The sequence below is a fragment of the Leptonychotes weddellii genome, chromosome 8, assembly GCF_054177405.1.
Source record: "Leptonychotes weddellii isolate Sample4059 chromosome 8, ASM5417740v2, whole genome shotgun sequence".
NCBI classification, from domain to species: Eukaryota; Metazoa; Chordata; class Mammalia; order Carnivora; family Phocidae; genus Leptonychotes; species Leptonychotes weddellii.
This window is the reverse complement of record NC_138376.1, coordinates 26,187,776-26,211,327: the sequence shown is the minus strand read 5'-3', so window position 1 is coordinate 26,211,327 and position 23,552 is coordinate 26,187,776. Positions and strand designations below refer to the sequence as shown.

Genomic DNA, 23,552 nt, shown 5'->3' with positions numbered 1-23,552 from the left:
AAATGTCTTGAACAAATGTACAGTAGTAACCCCCACAATATGAAGATTTCCTGAAGGAGTATGTCTTAAAGTATCAGAGTCGATAGTAAAAAAAAAAAATATGTTCTCGAGGGCCCCCTCTAAAACCTAGCAGTCTAAGTGACAGGAAAGCCAGCCTATCAACAGCAGACTTTACATTTCGCCTGATGATTCTGGACTGTTTTCACAGTAGAACCATGTGTGAACATATAAATTGTTATAGCCATTTTGGAAGCATTTGGGCAATATGTTATAGCATTTGGGTAGTATGTCTATCAAAATTGAAAATGCACATCACCTTTGCATTTCTAGGAATTTACCCTCCAAATATATTTGCACAAAGTAGACAGTCATATATGGACAAATACCCTTATTTAGAACACTGTTGTTAATATGTTTCTCAATAGGAGAGTGACTAGAATATTATGCTGCCATTTAGAATGAGGTAGGTCTCTTTGTATTTATGATGATGATGTCTGTCCTTTTATTATTATTTTTATAAGTAGGCTCTACATCCAACATGGGGCTTGAACTCACAACCCTGAGATCAAGAATCGCATGCTCTACTGACTGAGCCAGCCAGGCACCCCGATAATGATTGCTGTTCTTTATTAAGCCAGGCACCGTGCTATGCATTTGACATATTTTATCTGATAATTCTTATAACAACTATATGGCAGGCACTATTATTATCTATATTTTGCAGATGAGAAACTGAGGCACAGCGGTTAAATAATTTGTGCATCACTTGTAAGGGGCAGACCTGGTATTTGAATCCAGATAGTTTGAGGTTAGAACAGGTTGCACTTTTAACCTCTAAAATGCATATCCTCTTTTCTACTGATGGAGAAAGATCAAGATATATATTATTTTGGGGGGCGGGGCAGAGAGAGAATCCCAAGCAGGCTCCATGCCCAGTGTGGAGCCCAACTCAGAGCTCCATTTCACGTCTCTGAGATCATGACCTGAGCTGAAACCAAGAGTTGACCACCCAACTGACTGAGCCACACCGGTGCCCCAAGATATATATTAAATGAAAAGCCGAATTGAATGTAAAATATGCGGTCATTTGTGTCTTAAATTTTTTTAAAAGTGACAGCACACACTGGAAGGATATAAAAGGAACAACAGTGGCTTCTTAAAAGGAGGGAATGGATACCCTTTCACTTCATATGTTTCTCTCTTGTGTGTGCTTAAATAATAGGCATATATAACTTACAAATTTTTAACTAAAATAAGTATCTGACCTTTTGAAAAATTGTAATACTTAATGAAGACATGCTGTAGTCATAAGTCACGAATGCTTAATCCATCTCTACTTACCTACTTCAGTATAGAGTTCCCCTTATTCTAATATCCTATCACCCTCTCTCAGTTCAGGATAATAGCTTTTTTTAAAACTCACTTCCACTGAGATTCATTGTTTACCTGAATTCGCTGTCAGTCCTTAAGTTTTTGATTGACATTGTACCTCATTTTTGTATTTTATCCCTTTAGATCACCTACATTTTTTATTGTTTCCCAAAGGATTTGAGACTGCTTACTGTAATATATAAGTACAATTATATTGGCTAGGGGCGCCTGGGTGGCTCAGTCAGTTAAACATCTGCCTTCAGCTCAGGTCATGATATCAGGGGCCTGGGATGGAGCCTACTTCTCCCTCTCCCCCTGCCTTCCGCTCTGTCTGCCTGTGCTCTTTCTCTCTCTCTCTCTCTCTTTGTCAAATAAAACAGAAAAAAAAAAGCCCAGTTATATAGGCTAATATAGTTCTACAGTTGAGGTGTAAAGTCAACTTTTAGTTTCCTGGAAGTAGGAAAAAAGTTCGGAGTTCAGTAATTCTTGTGATTTGACAAAAGAACACATAATCATTTTGTTTAAAAAAGCAAAACAAAACTTTTTTTTCCTTTTTCTAAATTTTGAGAAGACATCTTTCATGGACCCTTTTATGCAGTTCATACTTCTTCAGTTGTTTGTTGTTTTTGTCTACCCAACTAAATTATAAGCTTCCTTAGGACAAATTCCATTTTACTCCATACTATTTTTGTTCTATCTATACCTAGAAAAATGCCCTATTTTCGTAGTTGAAATTATAAATTAAGCAACAACTGCAACCCAGCTACATTTCAAAGATTATATTATTGCCGCTTTTCAAAGATTCAATCTTTGAGCAATTTAGAAATTGATACTACTTTCATCCTTCTCAGCAGGGAATCTACTCTGATCACCCTCAAAAATCACAATTTATTTCTTAGTGGGTAGCTTTTACCAGGTTCTTTTGTAGCCACTACTTATTGAGTGTGTAATGTAAAAAGAATAGGAAATTTGTTTGAACTGGTGTTTTATGAGTTAAATATTTTTAAATATGGCCTATAGGTTTCAACCACGTTTTTCTTTCTTTTAGGCCAAGTCATCAAGGCATGGGACATTGGGGTGGCTACCATGAAGAAAGGAGAGATCTGCCATTTACTCTGCAAACCAGAATATGCATATGGCTCAGCAGGCAGTCTCCCCAAAATTCCCTCAAATGCAACTCTCTTTTTTGAAGTAAGTCTGTGTGTGATGTTGCCTTGTTAGCATATGTTCTACTATAGTGCTGGCTCTGAAGCAACAAACGGGCAGAGGAACAAGGAACTAGGCTTGCTATTGAGAATCAGATCCAACTTATTTATTTTGGAGCTTGGCTTCTTGAATTGTTTCCCACAAACCCAAGGGGTGTGTGCCAGTGCTTTCTTAGAAACGTGTTTCTGGCACAGAAAGGTCATATCCAAATAAACAAAAGACACCAGGCTTAAGAAATAAAGATTCTGGTCAGTGGGGTGAGTATAACATACTCAAAATTGACCAGAAGACAGGTTGGAAACGTGGGAGGTAAGCGTTGAAATGTACCTAAACCAAATTGTAAGATATTTTCATATTAAACAGGTTTACTATTTGTCACAGATCTCACTTCTGAATCATTAGAAGCAGTAGGTGGTGATAATGTTATTCATCCTGTGTTGAATTACATATATTTGTCCAAATCTGATTAAAAAAAAAAAATTAAGGGAGGAAATGCCTGAAACATCATAACTAGGTAAAAAACACCTTTACTTGGTCTTAGGCCTGATTCATAAGATTTATTTTTACATTTAAAAAGGGAATTCCATGAATCTGGGGTGGAAAGGTGGTGGCCTTTAGAGTCAGACAAAACAGTTCTGGGCCAGCACCTTGTAGCTCTGGCTTTGTGCCCACAAGGCAGCTTTCCTAGTATTTCCTGTCTGTCTTTGCGCTGCAACCCCACAGGATGCAGTCCTAGACGTTATCGTTACGTGAAGGCTCTTTCCAGCTATTGAAAGTGCAGTCTTCCTTTTTTCCTACTTTCCCAATAACTGAGATGCATTAGATAAATATAAAAGAGTTTTATTTTGTAGAATGAAAGGAAAATTGGTTGCCCTTGTCTTTAAGTATATTAAGTTGGCTCTCTTTGGTCTTTTCTCAGCCAAATCCTTTTTTCCTTTCTAGATTGAGCTCCTTGATTTCAAAGGAGAGGATTTATTTGAAGATGGAGGCATTATCCGAAGAATCAAACAGAAAGGAGAAGGATATTCAAACCCAAACGAAGGAGCAACAGTTGAAAGTAAGTATTGCTGTGACAGCAATACTTAGTCCTTAAAAATTGGGTTCTATTTATGGGGATAAAATGGAGATTTCTTTCTAAAAATCTGTTTATAGTAATAAACAATTGCATATAGCCCAAGAATAGTTTTGGGGTTTTTTTAAATTTTTTTTTTTTTTAAGATTTTATTTATTTGACAGAGAGAGACACAGCGAGAGAGGGAACACAAGCAGGGGGAGTGGGAGAGGGAGAAGCAGACTCCCTGCCGAGCAGGGAGCCCTATGCGGGGCTCGACCAGCCACCCAGGCGCCCCCAAGCCCAAGAATAGTTTTAAATTCAACATTTATTTAATAGTGACTTTATTTGGTAAATATTCATCCAGCATGTCCATGCCAGGTACTGTGCCAGCTTCTGTAGACCCAGAAAGTGAATAAAAGGTAATTCCATCCATCAAGTCCAAGTCTATGGACTCCTTCGTGTGCCAGCAACTATATTAGCTGCCTTACATATTTATTCATTTATTTCTCACAATAACCTTACAAGATAAGATTTATTATCCCCAGGTGAGAAAAGTGAGTTCAGGGAAGTTACATAAATTGCCCAAGGTTACAGGGTTAACTAAACAGAGCAGTTAGATTGCAGTGCACTTCAGAGCTATCAAACCCATTTCACTGGCTTTCCTCAAGAAGAAAAAGTTCATTTTAGTTAGATCAAAATTGGATAATAGTGGAACTGAGGGTTGCTGGAGTGGGGGGTGGGGTGGGAGGGAGGGGGTGACTGGGTAATAGACACTCGGGAGGGTATGTGCTCTGGTAAGCGCTGTGAATTGTGCAAGACTGTTGAATCTCAGATCTGTACCTCTGAAACAAATAATGCAATATATGTTAAGAGAAAAAAAAAAAGGTAACAGGAGGGGAAGAATGAAGGGGGGGAAATCGGAGGGGTAGACGAACCATGAGAGACTATGGACTCTGAAAAACAAACTGAGGGTTCTAGAGGGGAGGGGGGTGGGAGGATGGGTTAGCCTGGTGATGGGTATTGAGGAGGGCACATTGTGCATGGAACACTGGGTGTTATGCACAAACAATGAATCATGGAATGCTACATCTAAAACTAATGATGTAATGTATGGGGATTAACATAGGAATTAAAAAAATTTTTTAAAAAATTGGATAATAGTGTTCATTTTATTCTAGGAGATCTGGGTTCAAGTTCTGCTTTGCCATTTATTGGGTGACTTAAAGCTATTCCATTTTTTCATTTGCTAAGTTGGGAGTAAGGATACTACTGAGGACTGAGATACCTGATCACTCCTCCTCCCTCCCAGAGCACGTTCTGTATACCATCATGTACCCTATTTGTCATCATGTACCCTATACTATAATCAGTGTTTGCCCCTTCCCCCAGTATACAACTTGAGGACCAGAATCTTTCTTCATCTTTTTGTTTCCAGCATCACCTACAGTGCCTTACACACATTTGGTGTTCGGTAGATGCTCTCTGCATGGATAGATGTTTGAAAGATGCCACTCACTGAGCTGAAGTACTTTAAAAAAGAGAGTTGTGAGAAAAACATGGAAAAGTACTTCCACTAAGAAAACAATCACAGCACCAAACAAGGATGGCAATATGAATTCTGATAAAAGGCCTATTTAAAGTGGAGAGCTCATTTGGAACTGTAAACTAAAATGGTTGATTTTCTTATCTTTACTTTTGTATATACTGTTTGAGACCCATGTTTCATTTCTGTGAGTCTGGCAAATTAGTTCAAATTGAGTTATTCATTTAGTTGGATACAATTATAAGTAGTATTACTGTACTATTAAAGTTGAAGTGTTTAGGTAGCTATCATTCGTGGTTAAGTTTTGGAATAAATGAAGAGGAACTCAAATGTTGGAGAAATACCTAGACCAGGAGTGAGAACTAGGATTCTGGCTTCAGCTGACTCTAACTAGCCGTTGCCTCTCTGGGTGTTAACTTTCTTCCTTTCCGGTGACACGGGGGTAGATGTATTGATTTCTATGGTCCTACTAGTCCTGAGCATTCCATGACAGAATTCTAAATGTTTATGAAAGTTACAGGGATGATAGAAAATTATCTTTAGCAAGTACATAAAAGGTTATCTAGAACATACATTTTAATTTTTTATTATGAAAATTTTCAAACATTTACAGAAATAAATATTTTTCCCTATGATATAGTAACTCCCCAAATTCAACAATTGATAATGTATATTTTTAAACTGGAGGTTTTTGGCAACCAAAACAAAAGAAAGATCTTTCCCCAGTTATAGACAGTGCCGCAAAGCTACCACTGCAGAGTTCACTTTGGGGCAGGCTAAATTAAATCAGATCTTGCTTTTAGTAATAATTTCAGTGGGAGTCTTTATTATGTAGTATTTCAGTGGGAGCTTTCTGTTTTAAAATAATTTTCAACTTATAGACAAACTGTGAAACTAGTACAGAGAATTCTCTTATATGCTTCACCCAGCTTCCCCTAATATTCACATCTTCCCTCACCACAGTACCTCTGTCAAAGCCAGGAAATTAACCTTGATGCAATACTATTAACTGTTTTGCAGATCTTATGTGAATTTCATCAGTTCGCACACTGTTGTTCTTTTTCTGGTCCTTGGTCAGATTCAGGACCCTCTAATAGTAGTCTCTCCAGTCTGTGACAGTTGATCAGTCTTTCTGTGATTTTCATGACTTTAACACTTTTGAAGACAGCTGGCTGGTTATAGAATTTACTTCAGTTTGGGTTTGTCTGATTAAACTGAAGTTATTGAAAAATACCATGTAAGTGGTGATGTGCCCTTCTCAGTTCATCATTATCAGGAGGTACATGATAGTGATGATATTAACTTGGGTCCCTTGGTTAAGTTGGGGTCTGCCATGTTTCTCCTTTGTAAAGTTCCTATTTTTGCCTTACTAAGTATCTCATAGGGAGAGAACTACTAGAAGACCATGCAGAGACGAGATCTTCTTTTACATCACACCTTCACATGCTGATTTTAGCGTCCATGAATGATTTTTTTTTCCATGAATGATTTTTGTATGCAGCAGTTATTACTGTAGTATTTGCCTAATGGTGATTTTTCTATTTCCATTGTTCTTCTACAATTTAATTGGAATTCTGCTATAAGGCAGAGCTGCCTCTCCTCCCCTGTTTATTCAGTTATTTATAATAGTATGGACTCATAAGAATTTATTTTATTCTGTAGGCTATTATTCATTGCTATTCTTTTTTAAAAGTTTTTTTTTAAGTTTATTTTTAAAGATTTTTTATTTATTTATTTGACAGAGAGAGACATAGCGAGAGCAGGAACACAAGCAGGGGGAGTGGGAGAGGGAGAAGCAGGCTTCCCGCGGAGCAGGGAGCCCGATGTGGGACTCAATCCCAGGACCCTGGGATCATGACCTGAGCTGAAGGCAGACGCTTAATGACTGAGCCACCCAGGCGCCCTAAGTTTTTTTATTTATTTGACAGAGAGAGACAAAGTGAGAGAAGGAACACAAGCAGGGGGAGTGGGAGAGGGAGAAAGAGGTTTCCCACTGAGCAGGGAGCCCGATGACGGGCTCGATCCCAGGACCCTGGAATCATGACCTGAGCCGAAGGCAGATGCTTAATGACTGAGCCACCCAGGCGCCCTCATTGCTATTCTTATTTGTTGCTCAAATTGTCCCAAGTTTGGCCATTAGAAGGTTCTTTTTAACGTACTTCCTTTGGTTTTTAAGCACGTCCTTACTTTTTTTTTTTTTAAGATTTTACTTATGGGGCGCTTGGATGGCTCAGATGGTTAAGCATCTGCCTTCAACTCAGGTCATGTTCTCCAGGTCCTGGGATTGAGCCCCATGTCAGGCTCCCTGCTCAGTGGGAAGTCTGCTTCTGCCTCCCCCCCCCCCGTACTCGTTCTCTCTCTCTCTTAAGTGAATAAATAAAGTCTTTTCAAAAATTATTTTTAAAAAAGATTTTATTTATTTTAGAGAGAGCGAGCAAGGGGGCGGGGCAGAGGAAGAGAATCCCAAGCCGACTCCATGATGAATGCGGAGCCCGACCCAGGGCTCAGTCCCACAACCCTGAGATCATGACCCTAGCTGAAACCAACAGTTGGAGACTTAACCAGCTGAGCCACCCAGGTGCCCCAGTACTTCCTTACTTTTGGTACAAGATGCTCTAGGCTCATTTTGTAACTTCCTTGCCCTGGGACTGGAATCAGCCATTTCTCCAAGGAGCTCTGATTTCTTTTATTAGAGAATGGTATTTAGAAAGCAAGATCCGGGTGCTAGGTGTACTCACACTATGGAATGTTATTGCTTCTAGAACCTCTTAAGCAAACAGAGTTAGGAAGTATATGTGCCTCAATATGCCTATATACACAACTATATGTATTCTTTATTAGTCTGTGTATATATTACAAACTATGAGTACATACTAACACTTCCAGTTCCAGTCCAACACTACAGGTTCATTCTCACCTTCTCCCCTTGCTTTTAAAACTGGTTTCTCCAGCAGTGAGAAACATCGCTCTCATTATCCACAATATATTTATTTGCTTAATTGTAGTTTATACAGAAAGTAGTTTTAGAATTGCTAACCCACACCCTGTGAAAAACAAACTTGCTAAATATAGGAAATATTTGTGTATAGTTCCTTTAGTCATGAGCCTTAGAGCATACATTGAAAACACTGTTTTCCAACTTAGGTTAGTTCTTTTTCCTCACTCCCTTCAGTGTGGTTATGCTATTCCTTTATAATACAGTTACGTTCATTTGTTATGTTTGTGTTCCACATGCACTGGTTGATGTTAACTATTTATTTGTGTTTGGGGTGGATGAAACATTACCATGATTCTAAACTATACAAAAAGATACACACAGAAGTGTCCCCCCCCCCCCCATCTGTACTAACCTGTTCCCATTTCCCCTTTATTTCCACCTTCCTTCGTACCTATTTTCATTGGTCACCAGTCACATTAGTTCCTGGCTTATACTTCTTGTATTTCTTCTGCAGAAATGAGCAGGTACCTGTATTTTTTCTCTTATATCCCCTTCCCTTAATATACTATCAGTGGATTTTTAAAAATATTTGAATAATTCTTTATCTCATTTTACTTTTCCTGTTTCCAAATATCTTAAGAAAGGATAATGACTGATTTTTGTCTCTCATCTTGCTAGGATTGTACTTTCTTGGGAAATTTTAGAGTAAATGGTTTATTTTTACTTTTTCTCCCAAAAGCCCTTTTTGGTTTTTTCTGGAACAAATCAGTTTTATAAAAATGTATTTTTACTTATCAAGGGTAAGGTGTCCTGCTTTCCCTCTTTGAAACAAATTCACTGTGTGTGGGAGGAAGACAGAGGGTTGACTTAAAAGTGGTCTCTGTCTGAAACCACAATCACCTTGTTATTTTGGAAGTCTTCTTGGTCTTTACCACTTTGCCTTTTCGGATAGCATCACCTGTACACTTAGATTCAAAGCCAGGAAGAAATCCCAGAACTAAAGCCAGTTCTGCAGTGAAAGAGAATAGGAGACAATGATGATCCATCATATAATATGTCATTATAGACACACAAGAGTTACAGAGTGCCTGTCACTTCTGTGTAAAGGTACAGTGAGTAGTCAGGGGAGGGGCACACAGGCTTTGGAAGTGATAGACTTGAATTTTGAATCTTAGAATCACTACTTGATATTCTTATGACTTTAGACAAGTTACTTGACTACCTTGGGCATCCAGATTTGTCATCTGTAAAACAGGAATAATAATCTTTTACACCCACACAACAGGTTGTTGTGACGGTTAAAGGTAGAAAGGTGTCTAGTACAGGACATTTAATTTCTTTTTTCTGCCCTCTGTATTCTGCTTATATAATTTGCTTCCTGAAAATAGATTTAAGGAAGGAAATCCTTGACTCCTCTTTATCTTATATCCTACATCCAGGTCATCAGCAAATCCTTTTGGCTCTACCAGGGTTGACCTAGAACCCATGATTAATTTGTTTTTGTTGTTAACAGTCTTCAAATTAATTCTGTAGCCTCTTAATACTAATTGTATCTAAATACTATTTCTCCAAGATGTTTGTTTGGTTTTTGAATAATAAATTGATGGACTAAGTCAAAAGGCTTTTACTGAATTGTGATCTTTTGCTTCCTTTTAATTATTTTGTATGTGGAAGAGGAGAAAACTTACATTAGTTGACAGGATTTATTCTTCCTCAAAGAATTTTTTTTAAGATTTTATTTATTTATGAGAGAGAGTGAGAGAGAGCACAAACGGGGATGGGGGGGCAGGGGGAGAGAGGGAAAGGGCGAAGCACCGCTGAGCAGGGAGCCCAACTCAGGGCTGGATCGCAGGACCCTGGGATCATGACCTGAGCTGAAGGCAGACACTTAACTGACTGAGCCACCTGGACACCCCTCAAGGAAATTTTACCCTCTCTGTCAGGATCCTAATAATTCAATCAATTTTTAGATTCTGTTCCAGTGTGCTTTTTCTTAGGTCATTTAAGATGACCATCTTGTAATTTTTATTCAAGCTTGCTCTTTTTCCATTAAAAAAAGTCACAGTGTTCTCAGGTATTCTAATTGACATTGGGATGACGACTGATACTTCAGTTACCAGCAGTAGCTACATTGTTACCTTTAAGCTTTGCTTTCTTAGAAATCTAATCTGACTGACATAAGGCTCTAAATAGCTACCACTCCTCCTTCCCCAAGTGCCCTGTCTTTCACATTTTTTGATTTGTTAACTTCAGTGCTTAGAGTAGACACATCAGAATGCTGGCTGTATGTGGCTCTCTTGCCTCACGGTGCCTTCAGCCACATTTGTCAGTGTTTTCAAATATGAACATTTCAGCAGAGCCATCTGCAGGATTGTTTGTTGGAATACCCTTCCTTCTCACCTCCTTTCCCTATCCAGATCCCCCTGAATTCTTAAGAGATGGGCAAGGGGTTTAGAGAATGATTTTAAAAAAGAGTAAGAAATCCATAGTTGGGAGTGCCTGGTTTGCTCAGTTGGTTAAGCGTCTGCCTTCGGCTCAGGTCATGATCTCCGGGTCCTGGGATCGAGCCCCACATTGGGTTCCCTGCTCAGGGGGGAGCCTGCTTCTCCCTTTCCCTCTGCCTGCTGCTCTGCCTACTGTGCTATCTCTCTGTCAAATAAATAAAATCTTAAAAAAAAAAAATCCACAGTCATGTTGGAAAATAGGGAGAATACAAGAAGTGGATCAGAAATTATGAAGAATTTCTGGAATATATAAAGTAGATAAAATTGGACTGATGGAAACTAGACTCAGGAAACCCAACTCAAAACAGGTGTAGAGAAGATCTCTGCAGAGGTACATACCATTCTTCTCAACAAACTTGGGCAGAACTCCAAGCTCACAGTCAGCTGGTACAAGGGAGCCAAAGCAGGCTATGGGGCAATCATCAGAGTTGTTTTAAAACAATATGGAACAGTTGGGGCAGTAAACTTTAGTAGCAGTACTCAACTTTGGCTGAATTTAGAATTACCTGGGGAGCTTTTAAAATCCTGAATGCCCAGACCAGTTAAATAAGAATCTTAAATCTCACAGGCTGGAACTCTAGGCACACATTTTTTTTTTTTTTTTTTAAGATTTTATTTATTTGATAGAGACACAGCGAGAGAGGGAACACAAGCAGGGGGAGTGGGAGAGGGAGAAGCAGGCTTCCTGCTGAGCAGGGAGCCCGATGCGGGACTCGATCCCAGAACCCCGGGATCATGACCTGAGCTGAAGGCAGACGCTTAACGACTGAGCCACCCAGGCGCCCCTCTAGGCACACATTTTTAAACTCCCCGGGTGATTCTAATTTGCAACCAAGGATTGAGAATTACTCTAGGGTCTGGCTGTGTCTTTGTTCCCGGGCTAAAGTCAGTAAGGCCGGATTTCTTAAAATAAAATAGGGATCTGCCTCAGAAGACTCCATGTGTTAGGACTTGCACTAGAGAATGAGAACATAAAGTATCTTTGAACGTTTAAAGCAGATTTGAAGGGGAAGAAAAGTGAAATAGCTCTGCACAATAGTAAATAGGCTCAAGTATTTTGCTTCTGAAGTAAGACTTTTTCATATATCACCACTGGGGAAAGGTGTCCCCAGCCTTCATGGGCACATTGTGCTCAGCTCATAGTAAATGCTCGGTAAATATTTCTGGAATCTCCACCCATAGATTTCCACAATCAGCCCACCCCTTTGGGGAAACGCCTACCATGGAAATGTATCTAATCACTTAGAAAAACTGTGCCAGTTATCGACAATCATTTGATCTTTCTGCATCCTTCCTTTATAATATGACCAGATAACAAAGAAACATCAGCAAGTACCCATGAGAAGAAGAAGTACCAAGATAGACTAAGAAGAAATAAAGAGAACTTTTAAAATATTTATTATTACTGGGGCGCCTGGGTGGCTCAGTCAGTTAAGCGTCCAAATCTTGATTTCAGCTTAGGCCATGATCTCAGGGTCCTGGAATCAAGCCCCATGTTGGGCTCAGCACTCAGCACAGAGGTCTGTTTGTCCCTCTCCCTCTGCTCCTCCTCCCCCCAACCCCCATGCGAACACACACACACTCTCTCTCAAATAAATTAAAAATATTTTTTTAAAAAATAAAATTCTTATTACTATCTTCAGAGATACTTAACAGGACATTAAATTTACAAGTCAAAAAACCAGCTTCTCTGAAGAAGGAAAACGAAGATAAAGTTTCTGGAAATTAAGAAAATTATTGTCAAAATTGGAACTCAGAGGAAGGGTTGAAAGGCAAAATGGGCAGTCCCAGAATTCTGAATTGGTGATATAAGAAAGGTGGTCTAGGATCTCTCAGAACATAGAGCAAGAAAACCCAAAGATATGGAAGGTGGAAGAAAGAAGATAGGGTTGAAAAATCAGAGACAGACCAATTGAATCTAATCAAACATGATAGAAGAAAATTTCCTAGAGAAGATAGAAGAGCCTTAGGAGTTGAAAGGGCCAGTTGAGAGGGGCCTACAGCAGTAAAGAGTGCTTTTTCACCTAGATACATTCTGGTGAAATTTTTTAATTCCACAACTTAAAAAGAAAATTTTGAACTTTTCCACGGAGGAATAAGCTCTATGCAAAGGAATGAGAATCAGAATGACATCAGACTTATCCATGACATTAAATACTACATGACAATGCTTTGAGCATTGCGACTCTGAGTATTTTGAACCTAGAGTTGTATACTCTGTTGATTCCTTTAAGTAGAAGAACAAAATCAGCTTTTTGGAATATGCAGACTCATGCCCTTTTTGAAAAAAATACTGTAGGATATACTAAAGTAGCACAAAAAATAAAGCCAAGAAGTGAAGACTTCAAGGCATAAGCAACATTAGTGAGCAAAAAAGTAATTTCCATAACATGTCAGTGAAGTTGGATGCATTTATCTTGACAGATCCCAGATACAGCAAAACTATAATGTCAAAAGTAATAATAGTTTAACAATCTGGAACTAGGTTCTGGGTCATTTTAACAAAATGCGGTGGAGATGGGAAATGGAAAGGGGAGGCAAAATTGTCGAAAATTATTTTCTTGGGATGCCTGGGTGGCTCAGTTGATTAAGTGTCCAACTCTTGATTTCGGCTCATGTCATGATCTCGTGGTGTGACTGAGCCCTGCATCAGGCTCACGCTGGGCGTGGAGCCTGCTTGAGATTCCCCCTCCCCGTCTCCCTCTGCCTCTCCATCACCATCCCCCCTCCCTCACATGCTCATTCTCTCTCTCTCTTTTTGTCAATAAATAAATATCAAAAACCAAATGGTACCAAAAATTGGAAATAGAGGAGTGATTTCAGGTATGCCCATGTTGTGATCTGATAGAGCTATGAGGTTTTTTTGGTTTTGTTTTTTACATGCTTTTGAATTATTTGTGAATGTCCTGGTAAATTTTGTCCAGTAAGAGAGAGCAAATTCTTGAAACCACTTTATTATATGTTTTCACAAAGTAATATAGTGTGGCACGTGGTCTAAAATGGACAGTGTTATTCTTTCACATATCTTGAATTTATGTAGCTCCTTCTAAAAAGGCAGCTTCAAGTCTTCAAGTAGAATAAAATCTTAGTAGAAAATAGTCCTTTTTGTTACTTAAAAAAATCCAGCCAATGGATCATTTATTTTAAAATAGTATTAAAAGACAGAAGCTCCATATCAGTAAAAAATTTAAATAGCTCTTGGAATTTATTAAAAATAGGAGTACTGACTAATATTCAAAAAGGAAAATTCCCATAAGTGAGTGAAAATTACTACCATTTTCCTTAATGCCCTGTTTTCAAATTAATTGTTAAATAAAATTTACTTTCTGGCCTTGAACTGTGTGTTAGGCACTGTGAGGTACAAAAGAAGGGTAAGACATTGCCTTTGCCTCCCTGCTCTGAGTTTTATTCATACAGCGACAGTGCTCTCTGTGGAGCACTAAGTGGCTTCTTGAACCAGAGTTCTAAAACATGTTTAATCTGGTATAATTTACCACTGATTGCAGGCAAATAATCATAGCTAACTTCCATTGAGTTCATCTCTGTGTATCCACACATATCACAGTGTCCTCACATAGAAGATACCCTGACGTAAGAGGGAACGAATGCCGGGTGCTGGGCTTAAGGCTTTCATTCGGGCCCTGATTTAATCCTCTCCGCAACTACTAGTTAGCCAGTCTTGTTTTCCCTCTTTTGTGGATGAGGCGACTGAGCTTCAGATCATTTAGATGACCTTGCCCAAAGCCACAACTGGTAAGTGGCAGAAGGGGACTGGAATCCAGGTCTGACTAAAGAGCTCACCCGGTGTAGAGAGGAGTGATGCGGACTTGTGTTGGTATAGAATTTATTGCTGTGCGTTTGCTTCCTGTTGAGACTAAGACCTATCATCTGTCATCCATTTGCATGAATTCTTCTAGTCAAGTAGTCAGGGCGCATGCCCGCCCTCAGCGTCTGCCCCTCAGTTCTGTCAGCAGTTGCACAGTGGCATTTGGTCACCTCTCACGGTATGAAGTGCTGCAGAGGAGGAAGGAGGCTGGTTGGGGGCAATTTGACCACCCTGCTTGATGGGGACAGTTTCTCTTTTTTTTTTTTTTTTTTTAAAGATTCCATTTATTTATTTGAGAGAGAGAGAATGAGAGACAGAGAGCATGAGAGGGAGGAGGGTCAGAGGGAGAAGCAGACTCCCTGCCGAGCAGGGAGCCCGATGCGGGACTCGATCCCGGGACTCCAGGATCATGACCTGAGCCGAAGGCAGTCGCTTAACCAACTGAGCCACCCAGGCGCCCCCAGTTTCTCTTTCTAATCGGTGATTAATATGCCTCTCCTGATTTTAGAAATCCATCTCTGTTTCCTGATTTGCCTTTTCAGGGGGTCATTAAGAATCCGCTGTCTCTTGGATATTCTGCTCTATTAGGCAGGCAGAGAGAAACTCATTTGGCATGAATTAGGCAGCAGAAAAAACCCTTGCCATGTGGGAGTAACCTGTCACAACCTGGTTTTCTCTGGCCAAATGACTGGTCTTGTCTAGTAGTAATGCCATTACAACATTCCCATTCAGATCCCCATGACCCAGTAATTGTTTTGGGAATGAGTGCAAAGCTATCAGACACCAGCTACTATAATTAGAAAAGGGAAAAACAGACACTTACCAGAGCTAACGTCTTTAGGCTGGAGCATTTACGGCACTTTTTTTTTTAAGGTTATGGAGCCTCCTTCTCAGTTTTGCTTCCTAAAATACAAATTCTACAGTTTTTGGGTTCTTGCATTCCGGTTTTTGTTACTGCAGTACACTCTCTTTTCCTTTTCCCCCCTATTTTAATCGGAGTACAAATTGCTGTCAGCACATCGAGTTCATGTGCCAGCCACATTCAGAACAGGGTGTTCTGTGCTCTTCAAAACAAAATTGCTCTAGGGCAGTAAGAGAACAATAAGTCAGAGCTCCAGTTTAAGTGATGTTTTGCAGCAGACCCGGCTTACTTGATGTGGTTATACTCGGATTGCGCAGCAAAGCTCGGGTAATTTCATTTGGTTTGACTTCATGGGGTTTGGAGGGCCTCCCCCCTCCCGAGTTACATAGACTTTAAGTCAAGAGAAAATGTTCCTTTCTGTGTATTTTTTTTTTTTTTCTCTACCAAAAAAGCCCTAAGTAGAAGCATCCTGTATGTACTTTTATTCTCTTTGGGCACGTCATAGATCATTTACTTCCCGTAAATCATGCTGGTTGGAATTAGCAACAGACCTCCTGAGCCCTAGAGGCCGAGCTCCCAGTGAGTCATGATGGTTATTATTAAATATTTATTAAGTGAGTATTTGCACTAAGAGATGCAAGGTCAAAAGCAACCACAGGTCTTCCTTAGTCAGAGTTGCCACGGTTTTCTTTGGTATCAATTGTTGAGACAATTAAAAAAAAAAAAAAAAAAACCTGAGCACTGGACCTGTAGGAGCCAGGCATGTTTGCATCTGTCACCAAGAAGGGGGCCCCTGCTGTGGTGGTCGCGGTGTTTCTGTGACTCCAGGGTGGTGTGTGAGCTCTTGTCAGCAGTCTTGTAGAACTTGTCACACCAGTGTTCTGAGTTTAGAAACCAGTTAGCAGAGAGATAGCCTTTGCTACTTGTAGATGTAAAGAATCCATGGGCCTGTGATACCTTCTCTTACTCTGACATTCCAGATGAAAAGGCGGTGGTTTTATAGGTACGTATGAACCGGTGTGTATGTGTGTGTGCATATATCAGTTGAAGATTTGATGCTACTGTAGGTAGTGTTCAGGTCCGAGTTAGAAGAGTTAGATTTAGCAGGAAAAAAGATTAGTCGCAGATTTTTACCTTCCTACCAGGTAACCATAAACACTGGTTCTGTCATTTACTGTCTCTCTTACACCCAGCTGCTTTCATTATCATTTGCTTGCCTTCCTTATAATTTGAACCCTTTTTTTGGCTTGCTTGCTTCACTTCTCTTTCCTAACACGTTTATTAGTAGCCAGTCTTTTTCCCCCTAATGTGATGGGTTGTCCCATGTAAAGAGAACTTCTGAAATTATTTATATAATTTTAACATCAAGTATATGAATCAAGCTGAAAACTAGCCTAGGAAACTGACACACAGGCAGGAATCCTTTGCAGAGTCTCTGGATTTCCTGTTTTGAAAACACATTCAAACTTGATCAACCAAAAACCACAATGAATGTACTGATAGTTTCCTCCCCGACTAAATGTACTCTCCTTTAGGGAGGAAGATACTTCTAACAATAAACCTCAGACAGAAAAATCTGTCAGCTGAGTTGTGAAGTACTAGGATAGTAAGTCTCAATACTTGAGAATATTCCTCAGTTCATGAGCTGAAATTCACTTTGCTCAGCAGTTTTTTTTTTCTTCATGAAAAGTATCATCGCATTAGTCAACATCAGATTTTTTGGGCAAATTTTAAAATATTTAAGAGCATAAACTTTTCAGAACTCACAATTCCTTTAGCAATATCAGCTTTATTTTAGTAAAAAGATCTTAAGCCTTAGACACCCTGCAGAATCTCTCTAGATGTATCTGAAAATGATAATAAAGCTGAACTTATTTTGAAAATATTTTCTGGGGCGCCTGGGTGGCTCAGTCGTTAAGCGTCTGCCTTCAGCTCAGGTCATGATCCCAGGGTCCTGGGATCGAGCCCTGCATTGGGCTCTCTGCTCAGTGGGAAGCCTGCTTCTCCCTCTCTCACTCCCCCTGCTTGTGTTCCCTCTCTCACTGTCCGTCTCTGTCAAATAAATAAATTTAAAAAAAAATATTTTCTAATTCAAAAGAATTTTCAATGTGCTATCAGCTGATTTTTATTTTACCTAAAGCATTCCAAAAGTGACTGTAATAGGATCATCTACATTTATGACTGTGGGGCATAGAGCAAAATTCCTGTGTATCAACTCCACCTTGAGAGCCAGTGTATTTCTTGCCCTTGTTTAGAGAGTCATGCCTCTCTCTAATTTGGCCCAAGCTTCTTGGACTCCAATCCTACGTCTTCGATGGAAGCACATTAGGATGGTCTCAATTCTAGTAAATCAGAAAAGGATAGAGAGCTTTATTTATTTTTTTTAAGATTTTATTTATTTGACAGAGAGAGAGAAAGAGAGATCACAAGGAGGCATAGCGGCAGGCAGAGCGGGAGGGAGAAGTAGGCTCCCTGCTGAGCAGAGAGCCTGATGTGGGGCTTGATCCCAGGACCCTGGGATCATGACCTGAGCTGAAGGCAGACGCTTAACCGACTGAGCTACCCAGGCGCCCCAGGATAGAGAGCTTTAAAGTATAAATGTCCATGTGACATTGTGGCTCTTGATGTCTATACCACCGCTGTTTACTTTTCAGGGTTTCTCTAATTTTTCAGGCCTGGACTTAAATAATTAACTGAACAAATAATTAACTGCAGGAATTAGTTTTCAAGCTGGTTTCTGGCCTATATCGAGAACTGTATCACTGGGTCATAGATTCATAGAATTGTAGAGCTTCAGAGGACCTTTGAGATCATGTAATTCAAAAGTAGAGTAAGTTGGAATTGAATTTGTGTTTGGAAACTAATAACTGTCTCATGAAACAAGTATAACAGAATGAGTAATTTTTAGTCTCTCTAAAACAAGTTAAAGTTAGAGAAACTGGTGTTAGAAAAGAAGCATTTTAGGAAATTGTAACGTTTGAATCTAGGCCATTACATTACAGAAGTTAGAATAAAGAATTTTCTTAGGAAAGACCAGTTATTCCATTGCTTGGTGACTGCTGTGCTATTGCGTGAGCCATCCGTTGTTCTCACTGAGTCAAAGACCCAAATGGAAGAGGATGAATATCTTCCATATGAAAAATAGTTGGAATGATTCAGAGAGTTGCTTATCCTAGAAAAAAAGTAATGGATCAAGAAAAATATACATATCTACATGCATTTTTCCTATTTTATCTTGAAGAAACAAAAGCGCCTTATCTAATATGAAATTACCCTGGGAATGAGCTGAGTGAGTTTAAGTGGAATAGGAAATTAGGCCCCAAGAAATTGACCTCTTAACATTTCAGAAGAGATGGTTAAATAATTTGATTTGTAAAATTATAGTAGACTAATGATTCCTTCACACTTTATAGTTACCACTCCACTAAGGGGTATAGCTGTGATACAGTTATTGATGATGTTGGCTTTGGGTTTTCTGGTTTTACTCAAATATATTTGTGAATGAGATTAGGACTCTTAAGAAGAAAGCACTTCTTTATTCAGTTAACCTTTGTTTATCTTTGGGGAAATAATCATTTCGTTGTTTTTTTCCCAAGCATCTGAAGTCAAAATGTAGCTATAAATGTTTAAGTCATCATATACTTGATATTAAATTCGTGGCACCTTGATAATTATCTATTAACTATCTTGATCCTGTGTTACAGGTGAGGAAATCTCTGCCATATAGTAGGTTTAAATTAAACCTGTGTTTCTGCTTTATTGTCCACTAAGCTATCTATTTTTTTTTTAAGATTTATTTATTTATTTTAGAGTGTGGGTGGGGGGCAGAGGAAGAGGGCGAGAGGGAATCCTCAAGCCGACTCACCGCTGAGCTCGGAGCCTGACACAGGGCTCCATCCCAGGACCCTGAGATCATGACCTGAGCCGAAATCAAGAGTTGGCCACTTAACCAACTGAGCCACCCAGTTGCCCCCCCAAGCTATCTTATTGATACAGTTGTTGGTAATTACAAGTATAAACTTAGAAATAGGATTGCTTTTAAATTTTCAGACAGGGTAGACAAAGTGTCAACAGGGCATACCCCATGTGTCTCTAGATGAAATGAGAAAGGGGACATAATCATTTATCCCTTCTCTAAATTAGCCAGTCCTGCGGAGCAGCCTTACTGACTGACCTGTCTCCTCTCCCTCAGTCCACCTGGAAGGCCGCTATGATGGAAGGATGTTTGATTGCAGAGATGTGGTATTCATTGTTGGGGAAGGAGAAGACCATGACATTCCAATTGGAATTGACAAAGCCCTGGAGAAAATGCAACGGGAAGAACAATGTATTTTACATCTTGGACCACGGTAAGCAGCATACCAGTCAGTACACAGCAATCTAAAGGACAGGGATTTTAGTGTGTGTGTGTGTGTGTGTGTGTGTGTGTTATAAGAAGGTGGTCTCCTTTCATTCTTCTGCATGTAGCTCTTCAGTTTTCCCCACACCATTTACTGAAGAGACTGTCTTCTCCCCATTATATAGTCATGCCTCCTCTGGCACAGATTAATTGACCAAGTAAGTGTGGATTTATTTCTGGGCTCTCTGTCTTGTTCCATTGACCTATGTGTCTGTTTTGTGCCAGTATCATACCATTTGGATTACTCCAGTTTCGTAGTGTATCTTGAAGTCTGGGAGTGTGATACCTTCACCTTTGTTCTTCTTTCTCAAGATTGCTTTGGCTATGCAGGGTCTTGTGTGGTTCCTTATAAATTTTAGGATTATTTGTCCTAGTTCTGTGAAAAATACTATTGGTATCTTGATGGAGATTGCATTGAATCTACAGATTGCTTTGGGTAGTATGGATATTTTAACAATATTAATACTTCCAATCCATAGGCATGGTATATCTTTCCATTTATGTCCTCTTCAGTTTCTTTCATCAGTGTTTTATATTTGTGACAAAATGGATGGACCTAGAGGACATTATGCTAAGTGAGAGAAATCAGACTGAGAAAAATACCATATGATTTCACTTATATGTGGAATCTAAAAAACAAAACAAATAAAACAGAAACAGAATCATAAATACAGAGAACTGGTGGTTGCCAGAGGGTTTGGGGGGGAGGTTAGGTGAAGTAGGCGAAGGGGGAATTAAGAGGTACAAACTTATGGTTATAAAATAAGTCACAGAGATGGAAGGTACAGCATAGAGAATATAGTAAATAATATTGTGCTAATATTACATGCTAATGGATGATGACTGTATTTATCTTGGTGAGCATAGGGTAATATGTAGAATTGTCTAATCACTATGCTATATGCCTGAAACTGTATAACATTGTACTCAACTATACTTCAATTAAAAAAAAGAACAGATATACACTTGCTTTTTCAGTCAACATTTTAGTGTTTTCAGTGAAGTTAATGCTAACAGTGGAAACGATTAAATCAGGCTACAGTTAGTCATGGAGTAAATTAATGAGCCATATAATATCACAAAGGTCTGTGAGCCTGTTTACTTGATTATTGTGTGTCAAGGATAGGACTGACAGGTGAGTTTTGCTGTTTATTTGTTTTGCCTGCCATATTGCCAAGACAGGAAGCTGTTGGTCTGTCTCACCTGATTCTCCTGCCCCCCTCTTTCCTTTTCTCTAAATTAGGTGGGAGGCAGTAAGACATGTGAGGGTTGGAAGTAGAAGAAACATTTGGATGATTTATTACCACTTGAATTTGTGCCACCTGTTCTTATACAGAGTCCCTGAAAAAAAAAAAAATGTTCTTCCTGGATCTAAAGGCAGCGGAGATGACTCATTTTTGCCTAAATTTTTCCCATCATAAGGATATCCATTAGCACTTCCCAGCTTAGAACTATCAGACACTAACAGTCTCTCTTGTGAAAACATGTTTGGTATTATTTTTAGACCTAAAATTACACCACGAATCTAACCCTTCTATCTTGAGAAATGGACCCTTGAGAGAAACCAGGGTGTTTTGATTCTGTTTGCATGAAAGTGCATCTGCTTATCTGGAGTCTCCTCCCTCTCTGGCTCCTTGGATTTCAGTTCCTAGGATTCTGAGTTCTTGTGAATCTGGATGGCCTGCACTTACCCATAGGTACAGTCAGCCTTTGGTACAGTTGCTTGCCTTTGTGGAGCCTCAGGAGTAATCCAGTGGCATATTCACCTTTACCCTCATACGTGAACCCTAATTCTCTTTCCCAGGTGAGGGTTTGGCCAGGCCTACGGATGCTCTACACCTGGACCCCTTTTAGAGCCTTCATGGAGGCACCTTTTATTTCATACCTTCTTTTTCTCTGTCATCCTTTTTCCACTACTGTATTCCTGTTTTAGTGTGTTTTATTTACATTTACCCTATAGTTGTATTTCACCTTCAGGTGAACTTATTTCTCTCATTCTAGAAGGAACTATTTTTTACTCAAGTAGAGCATAGAGAAGGCTGTCTCCTCCGTATCCAGGTAATATCTAATTGTTTTTACTCTGGCTTTCTAAAATTATAGTTCTAGACTCATATAAAGAGTGGTATTTATGTCCACTGTGTGCTTTCAGATTTAAGCTCCTTGAGGATAATTCTGCATACATGCAAGCACAGATTATATGAATCAGTTCGTTGTATTTTGAGCTAGTTAACAGGGTGGGGGGGCGGCTATATCAAGTTTAATGGCAAAGAGATACAGAAATCATCCTTATATTTATTCATGCAAATAGTTCCTTGCACATTTAAATTGTTTGTTGTGTCATTAATGGTTAATACCCCCCCCACTATGTACCTTACCAGCTGTGTCCACTTGTGCAAGTCACTTAACTCTTCTCAGCCTCAGTTTCCCCTTCTGTAAAATGGGGATAACAAGATCTACCGCAGAAAATTGTGGAGGTCTGAATGAGGAAATGCACATAAAGTGGCACTTCGCAGGGTGCCTGACACATATAAACTCTCAGTGTATTAGCTGTTATTGCTACTGTGGTGACTATTTTTCTATTCCATTTTATCCTCAGACCACAAGAAAAAGGAAACCCTGTTTTAACATAAGGTAGATTTTTCAAATCTTTTCAGTCATAAAAGTAAGCAAGTTTTCAAAAGTTTCTAGGTATGAAAGTTTTTTCATATGCTTCATAGAAATAATTCAGCACAGTTAGAAAGAAACATGTTCTTTTCTCTTCAAGATACCGGTTAGTGTGTTGAGGAGTTACATAAAGTGCACACTCTGCAGTGTGAGGCTCTCCATACGTGCGCTGGGTAACACTAGCCATACCAGGTAGACATCCCCACCGCAGGTGCATGTGCGTGCCTTCAGTGGGCTTGCTCGTCTTGCTCAGATCCCCACACACCACAAAACACTGCATCTGAGTTTCGCTTAAGTGTGGCTGCCGCACATTCACGCTCCATAGTTCTCTTGCGTCATGTGCATTTCATTCTCTAGATGTTCAGGGCACACCTCTGTGACTCTAACAGACACCTTGGTAGGATGTTTTCATAATAAATTCATAAAACACTTCCACAGAATCAATTTTTCTTTCTTCTCAGCAGAACAGTATCTCTTTATATTGTGCTTAATACTGTTTAATACTTTTATATTGTGTTCATTTTAGGTAAGGTATGGCTAGTTATAATTTTTTTCCTCCCTTTCCTTATGTTTCTGTCCTGTACCAACCCCAGACAAAAACACAGGCTGCCAAGAGCCATAATGTGTAATTATGAGGCAGTGCAGGTTAAAAAATAAACAGCTTTCTGGGGACACAGAGTCTGAATTTGAATCCTGACTCTGCCGCTGCCTCTTTGTGTGACTCTCTGGAAGAGAGAGTCTCTCTGAGCCTCAGTTTCTTCATCTGTAAAAATGAAGCAGTTGGTAAGCCCTTGTGGTGCAAGTACTTCTTGTATGCACATAAAGCCTTAATGGTCATTAATAGTCACGTTTTTATCTCTGCTGTCTGCAGGCAACTGTTAAATCAAGAACATTAATACCAGATTCCTTCTGTTACTGTAGCCCAGTTTGTCACTGGGCTAAGTCCTGGAATTCCATTTGTGGCGTTCTGTCTTTCAGTCAGATGAATTTGTGTGTCCTGGGTCCTTCCTCGCCCAGGCCGTTCTAGCATAAGTCAGACAACTCTCTTTATAACTTGGAAGTCAGGCTAGGTGCTCCCAAAACAGTTTGGTATGGTCTTATGCCTCCCCAGGATGGTATGCTCCACATAAATCTTCACAGCGTCTCTTCATTTGAACACCCTACATCCTCCACCTCTAGCCTTGG

The 23,552-nt window shown here is 39.5% G+C and overlaps 1 protein-coding gene and 1 long non-coding RNA gene across 9 annotated transcripts in view; one reads left to right on the top strand and one right to left on the bottom strand.

The window, feature by feature from the left end:
• The window catches only part of LOC145722991 (uncharacterized), an 81,713-nt gene extending 65,854 nt beyond the window's left edge, over positions 1-15,859 (bottom strand). Inside the window, exon 1 of the long non-coding RNA XR_014147629.1 lies at positions 15,266-15,859. This is a non-coding gene — a long non-coding RNA (uncharacterized LOC145722991). The remainder of the gene's footprint in view (positions 1-15,265) is intronic.
• The window catches only part of FKBP5 (FKBP prolyl isomerase 5), a 115,860-nt gene that overhangs the window by 75,278 nt on the left and 17,030 nt on the right, over positions 1-23,552 (top strand). For all 8 annotated transcript variants that reach the window (XM_031034328.2, XM_081828078.1, XM_006739124.3 and 5 more), the window contains 3 exons: positions 2,420-2,562; positions 3,520-3,634; positions 19,497-19,653. In XM_031034328.2, the coding sequence (XP_030890188.1) occupies positions 2,420-2,562; positions 3,520-3,634; positions 19,497-19,653 (415 nt within the window). The remainder of the gene's footprint in view (positions 1-2,419; positions 2,563-3,519; positions 3,635-19,496; positions 19,654-23,552) is intronic.